At 46.2% G+C, this 7,259-nt stretch overlaps 1 protein-coding gene across 1 annotated transcript; it reads right to left on the bottom strand.

Moving 5' to 3' along the window:
* Positions 1 to 671: 671 nt before the first annotated feature.
* On the bottom strand, positions 672 to 6,174 carry Rtl9 (retrotransposon Gag like 9). The gene is made up of 2 exons (XM_046420751.2): positions 2,154 to 6,174; positions 672 to 1,657 (listed from the first exon to the last, which is right to left on the bottom strand). Exons 1-2 carry the CDS (start codon positions 6,117 to 6,119, stop codon positions 1,541 to 1,543), a joined length of 4,083 nt encoding a protein of 1,360 aa, XP_046276707.1. The 5' UTR covers positions 6,120 to 6,174; the 3' UTR covers positions 672 to 1,540.
* Between the last annotated feature and the right edge of the window lie 1,085 nt (positions 6,175 to 7,259).

Below are 7,259 nucleotides of genomic sequence, written 5' to 3'. Positions count from 1 at the left end.
CAGCATACTACAGTGTGATAGCCACATCAATGTTTATAGCAGCTCAATTCATAATAGCTAAGCTATGAAAACAACCTAGGTGCTCTTCAACAGATAAACAGATAAAGAAAATGTATGTATACACAATGGAATAATACTCAGCCATAAAGAAGAATGAAATTATGGCATTTTTCAGTAAATGGATGGAACTGGAGAATATCATGCTAAGTGAAATAAGCTAGTCCCACAAAAACCAAAGATCAAATATTCTCTCTGACATGTGGATGCTAACTCACAATAAGGGGAGGAAGAATAGAAGTTCACCAGAGTAGGGAATGAAGGGAAGGGATGGAAGATGGCAATGGAAAAGACAGTAGAATGAATCAGACATAACTTTCCTATGTTCATATATGAATACACGACCAGTGTAACTCCACATCATGTACAACCACAGGAATGGGAACTTAAACTCCATGTCTGTATAATATTATACTGTCATGGATAACTAAAAAGAACAAATAAAAAAATTAAAAAGAAATCAAATTCTTGTAGCCACAATTGAATCCTTTTTTCATAAATGACCTTTATTTGCTTTTATGATTACAAATGTAATACATGCTTACTGTAGAGAATCTGGAAAGTATAGAGAAATAGAAAGAAGAAAATAAAAAAACACCCATAACCCCACCACCTGAAGGCAAACACTGCTCATGTTATGTTCTAACATCTATGCCTGTTGAAAGACCAAAACCCTTATCAAGAATGCTGGCCACGAAGCACAACAGCCAAGGAGAGTGAGGGCAGCTAACAACTGAGGGGAGTTACCAAGAGGTCAGAGCTAGAGATTCCACACTGAAGGACAAGACAAGGGCAATAAACAACAGATCAAGAGGTCAGAAGCTTACAACACAAGAACAAGTGGGGTTACTTTAACAATGTGGTGAGATGGTGCTTGTCAAGAGTTTAGCCCAGTACCTGTCACATGGTACATTATCAATAACTGTTAGCCATTACTATCATTATTATTATTATTATCATTATTATTAATATGGGTCAAAACAAATGGTTCAGGATGGAAACTATAAACAGGGTAAGGACCCTGAAGACCCATTTTAGGTACTATGAGTTGGGGCATACAAGGGCAAGTCAACTGGTTTAAAAGGATGGTACACAAGTGGGTATCACTCTTTATAGGCTCCCCTGCCAGGTGGAATGGAACCAGGGTTTCCTCAAGTTTGCCTGGTGACATACGGCAAGACACTCTAAGGTGTTTTTGAGGTAGGACATGATTTCTCCTGCCTAGACTTCTCCCTGGACCAATGAATAGGACTGGCCTTGATGGTAAAGGGAGTTCACACTCTGATTGTCAGGGCAGGTCACAGGCATGTGGGTGAAAGAGAAGGTCAAGGCAGCCAAGTGGGAGATAAAGTGGGATGTGCCTAGAGGGGGAGGCTAGAGGGCGAAGGCAACAAGGTTTATGATGTAGTTGAATGGAATGGGTCCAGGGACCAGTTCTCAAGTTAGCAGCCAAGTCAGATGTCACAGAAGAGTCCCAGGAGTACTACTTGTTGGTGGGGGCCTTCTGATGGCCTATGCTCTGTCGAAGGTGGTCATGAAGTCCCTCCTGTGGGTCTCCATGCTCTTTCAGGTAGTAACAGCGTTTGGGAACATGTTGGTGCTGGGAGTGAGGAAAAAAAAAAAAAACATCAGTTATAAGAATCACACTTCCTATGACAAAAGGTGTTCTGTCTAACTAAATTCACTGACTTAACAGATTAGAGAACTTGGCTAATTTACCCACATAAAATGTACAAGAGGGCTAGGCTAACCAAATCCCTTAGTGACCTGAGTCTACAAATGCCTATGGTTATAGGTGGGACCCAACCCCTTAAAGAAGCTACGTCTCCCTTAGACTTGGACTTGGAATAAATATTTAGGACTCAATCCAGCCAGTTCCCTTATAATTAGAAGATTTAGTACTTTAACCATCCCACAACTTCACTAACTTGGGTGAGCATTGCTCCTGAAAGCAGTTAATCCACCCAAAATAACTACTCATCTACATTCACTGATAAAACTCCAGGTTGGGTTTTTATGATCTAGGGGATCAATACCTCCCTCTTGCTTCTTTCTTAACTCTACTGAGAAGAGCAGGGTGTATTCTCCATCATTACCTCCTCTGTCTGCTGCTGAGAGCTCAGTTCATTCTCCATGGCCTCCTCATTATTCCGCTTACAGGCTGTCGGCAAAACCTGGCTTGAGTTGCCTGGGGAATCCCTCTCTTCAGCCAGCTGGCACTCTGTGTAGAGAGATCTGTCTATCAGCTCCTTTAGGCTGCCGGCCACCTTCAGGAAGATCCGACCCATTTTGGTGGTAACAGCTTCCGAGAGTCCTTCCAGAAACCTGGTCCGTAGAATGGCATCAGACCAAGACAAATGTCGGGCCAGCAGCAGGAAGTCGGTGGCATACTGCCTGACTGACTTCTGGCCCTGCTTGGGATGGCAAAGAACAGCACTGAGGATGTCTATCTCAGATAGAGAGTCATATAAGCCCTGTGATCTGCTCAGGAAAGATTTATTTTCATTTGATAGGGGATTTCCTACTTCCATTTGCAAGATGGACCACCTCTCTGCCGCCCCTAGATGAAGAGACACCAGAAATGCCATTTTCTCTGAATCATTCAAAAATCCCTTCATTTGCTTCTCCTCATCAATTTCCATCTCATCCTCCACAGAGCATGAACCCCGGGCTGCTTCTTGCTCTTCTAAGAGGTAACAGAGTGCTGGGGTCAACATTCCAAAGGATGGCACTTCCTTTGGTGGCTGGTTTGTTGTTCCAGGGGTTGAGGCAGTCTTATGTGGTGTGGACTTTGATCCCGAAGCTGTGACATTGATGTGAGAGGTAGATGCCCCTCCGGTGTCTGTAGCTTTGATTTCTGGAGTGTTCATCTTTCCAAAGGCTGTTTGTGGTGTGGACATTGCCCCAGGGGCTGGGGTCCTCATTAGCGGTGTGGACATCCCTCCAGAGGCTGTGGCTGTCATTTGTGGCATGGATATCCCTCCAGAGGCCATGGTTTTCAGTAGTGGTGTGGACATTGTTCCAGAAACTGAGGCTCTCATAGGTGGTGTAGATACTGATCCAGAAGTTGAGACTCTCATTGGTGGCTTAACCATCCCTCCAGAAGCTGTGTATGTTGTTTGTGGCATTTCTCCAGAGGCCATGGTTTTCATTAGTGGCACAGACATCTCTCCGGAAGCCATGGCTGACATCAAAGGCATGGGCGTTGTTCCAGACACTGTTGTTCTCATTGATTGCTTGGACATCCCCCCAGAGGCCATGTTTGTTGGTGGTGCAGTGGACATCTTTCCAGAGACTGGAGGTCTCATGAACTCTGTGGACATAGCTCCAGAGACTGAGGGTCTCCTTAGTGGTGTGGAAGTGACTCCAGAGACTGGTGCTCTGACTAGTGGTGGGGATATCCCTCCAGAGGCTGGACCTCGCATTGGGAGTGTGCAAATGTCTCCAGAAGCTGTGGGTATCATTTGTGAAGTGGACCTTGTTCTAGAAGCTGGAGTTCTCATCGGTGCTGTGGACATCCCTCCAGAGGCTGTGGATCTCATTAGTGGCGTGGGCACTACTCCAGAAACTGAAGCCTTCACCTGTGGCATGGACATCATTCCAGAAGTTGTGGCTGTCATTTGTGGAGCAGATATTGTTCCATAAACTGGGGCTCTTGGAGGTGTAGCTGTCTCTCCAGAAGGTGGGCATCTCATTAGTGGCAGGGACCTGTCTCCAGAGGATGAAGCTCTTGTGTGCAGTGGGGACATCCCTTCAGAATCTGAGGTTCTCGTTAGTGGTGTAGACATTGCTCCAGAGGCCCGGGCTCTCATCTGCATCCCTCCTGAGGTCATGGATCTCATGAAAGATGTGGACATCCCTCCAGAGTCCTGGATGTTCACTGGATGACTGGGCATCTTCCCAGAGGCTGTGGCTCTCATTAGTGATGTGGGCATTGCTTCAGGGCCTGGAGTTCTCATTAGAGGCATGGACATATCTTCAGAGGCTGTGACTGTCATTTGTGATGTGGACATTGCTCCAGAGGCTGTGGCTCTTGTTAGCAGTGTGGACACCCCTTCTGGGCCTCCTAAGGCTGTGTCTGTCATTTGTGGCATGGACAGAGTTCCAGAAGCTATGTCTCTCATTAGTGGTGTGGACATCACTCCAGAAGATGCCATTGTCATTTGTTGCATGAACCTTGTTCCAGAGGCTTTGGATGTTGTTAGTGGCTTAGACAATGCTCCAGAAGCTGGAGCTATCGTTTGTGGCATGGACATCACACCTGAGGTTGCATCTCTCATGAAAGGTGTGGACATTGATCCAGAGGCTTTGGCTGTCATTAGTGGGGTGGACATTGCTCCAGATGCTGTGGCTCTCATTTGTGGTGTAGATGTCAGTCCTGAGACTGTGTTCCTCATCTGTGACATGCACATTGCTCCAGAAACTGGAGATCTGATTTGATGCATGGATATCAATCCAGAGGCTGGGGCTGTCAGTTGTGGCACACACGTTGTTTCAGAGGCTGTGGCTGTAACTAGCTGTGTGGACATCATTCCAGAAGCTGAGGCTCTCATTCTCTGTGTGGATGTTGCTTCACTAGCCATACCTTTCATAAAGCTTGTGGGTGTTGATCCTGTTTTGGCCATCGGTAACTGTGTGGACATCACTCTAGAGGCTGTAGTTGGCATTTGCTCTGTGAATGTCACTCCAGAGTTGGTGACTGCCATCAGTGGGGCAGACATAGCTCCAGAGGCTGGGACTGTCTTCTTCAATGTCAACATACTTCCTGAAGCAGGAGCTCTCATCACTCCTGAGTCTGAAACTCTCACTGGCAGTGTGGACATTGTTCCAGAGGCTGTTGCTCTCATTGATGAAGGAGACATGATTTCAGAGTCTAGATTTTGTGTTAACTGTGAGGACATCACTCCAGAAACTGGGGCTGGCATCAGTTGAGCAGGCATCACTGCAGAGCCTAGGCCTGTCATTAGCAGCGGGGACATTGCCTCAACCTCTGGGGCTGGCTTTGGTAATGTGGACATTTCTCCAGCTTCTGGGACTGACAGAAGCGGTGTGGACATTGCTCCAGGGTCTGAAGCTGACATTAGCAGTGAAGACATGACTCCAGAGTCTGGGCCTGACATGAGCATGGTAGACATTCCCTCAGAGTCTTGGGTGCTTGTTGGCTGAGTTGATGTTTCTCCAGAAGCTAGAGCTGACATTATCAGTGATGATATCGCTTCAGAGTCGGTGCCAGACATTAGCAATGAAGATATCTCTCCAGAGGCCAGGGCAGTCATTAGCACTTTGGACATTGCTTCAGTATCTTCATCTGTAATTTGCAATGGAGACATTGCTTCAGAGCCTGGAGCTGCCATTGGCTGTGTGGATATTCCCCTAGGGTTTATATCTGGAATTAGGAGTGGGGATATTTCTCCAGGATCTGGGGCTAGCATTAATGGTGTGGACATTGCTTCAGAGGATGAGGCGCTCATTATAGGTGTAGACATCACTCCAGAGGATGGAGCTGGCATTGCCAATGGTGATATCTCTGCAGAATCTGGTGCTGCCATTAGTGCTGTGGACATTGTTCCAAAGTCAGGAATTGTCATCATCCCTGGGGACATTAAGCCATAGTCTGAAGTGGACAGCAATGGGGACAATGTTCCAGAATCAGAGACTGGCATTAGTAGTGGAGACAGTGTCCCAGAGTCTGAAGCTGGCATTAGCAATGGGGACAGTGCCCCAGAGTCTGAAGTTGGCATTAGCAGTGGGGACATTGTTCCAGAGTCTGAGGAGGGCAGTAGTGATGGGGACAATGCTCCAGAGTTTGGTGCTCCCATAAGAGGTGTGGACATGGTGTCAAAGGCTGGGGATGTCATCAGCTCTGTGGGTGTCCCTCCAGGGTCGGAGGCTGAAGTTGCGACTATAGGCAGCTGTACATGAGAATGCAGCATTTGGACCTCTTCTCTTGTCTCTGTTATTGGTCTAGATAAGGCTGTCCCCCTGTTTTGGGGATCAACATTTTCCTCCCTCATCATATTGTTGAATTGCAGTGAATTTAAAGGTATTGACATATCTGCCATGGCCACAGTGTGGAGTGAGCCCCTAAAGTGATGATATCAGGGGTCCTGATGAAGCTCAAGTGGCAGGAGAATCTGTAAAAAGGAAACAAGTTTGAGATCAAAAGGCAACATCAAGAAGATTGGAAAATACACAAATGATTCATGGTGCAGATGTGCTTATATGTGTTGACCAGTATATGGCATTGAAGATGGGCCGCTCAGGTTAAAGAAGCATTGAGTTATGCAGCAATGCATAACTCTGAAGCTGAAATAAATATCCCTTTTGTCTCTGTCCTTTTCAAACCAACCCACTCAGTAACATGGCACAGCCTCTGTTTATAAAAGCTAGCAACTTCAGGCAGCCATGAGCCAGAACAGTTCTGGCTCACATGAGGTGGCAGCACCACCTTCTGGCCAACTGTGAAAAGTGCAGGCTCCTGGTTTCTGTTCTATCCCACCACAGCACTCCCAAGTCAGCCAAGGTACTGGCGAGACTAAATGCCCTTTGCCCCAGGATAATCATTAGTTCCTAGGGCTCATGGAATCCTGCCAGTGGTTTAGTCCCCATTTTATTATTCTGATGTCCTTGAATGTCCTTCTCAAGAAAAGTAAGGCATTTATCTGACCAATGACTGGGAACAACATTCCATAAACTGAAACTCTGCTTATTAATATCATCCTTAATAATAATACTAATAACAACAGCCACCACTACTACTCTTTATTGCTCACTTTGCATGTGCATGTCACTGAAATTTAGACATTTCTTTGATATCCTACACCAGGGCACACTCTGTATGTACAAATTTCAAGTTTCTCTGATGACACAGGGGTCAGCAATCCTACAGCCTCACCCCTCTGACCCACCCCCATAAGCAGTCACAGAAGTAGCTCTTTGACACACAACTTGAAAACAGTGTAATGCAGACATTACACAAGGTTGACACGTCCCCACTGCCTGCCCATGCCAGAAATGGAAGACAGCTTACTTTGGGACAATGTCACAAAACTTGCCAATCTCATGGTATTTGTGCCTCCGTGATAATGAGAAAACCAGCAGCAAAATACCAACAGCAAACCTTTTTTGAGCACCCACTGATTGGCAAGCACTCTGCTAGGCACTTTACTCACATCATCTCGATTGGTCCCCAAAGCAACACA

This window comes from Marmota monax, unplaced genomic scaffold (genome assembly GCF_021218885.2).
Source record: "Marmota monax isolate L192 unplaced genomic scaffold, Marmota_monax_Labrador192_F-V1.1 WCK01_AAM20220418_F8-fsc00050, whole genome shotgun sequence".
Taxonomy (NCBI): domain Eukaryota; kingdom Metazoa; phylum Chordata; class Mammalia; order Rodentia; family Sciuridae; genus Marmota; species Marmota monax.
The sequence above is the reverse complement of the archived record's forward strand: the minus strand, read 5'-3'. Positions and strand labels throughout refer to the sequence as shown.

Coding starts and splice junctions, on each gene's coding strand:
- Rtl9 (XM_046420751.2), bottom strand. CDS start 6,119: ATGGCAGATATGTCAATACCTTTAAATTCACTGCAATTCAACAATATG. Junction 1,658..2,153: donor CTCAGCAGCAGACAGAGGAG/GTAATGATGGAG, acceptor CCTCACTCCCAG/CACCAACATGTTCCCAAACG.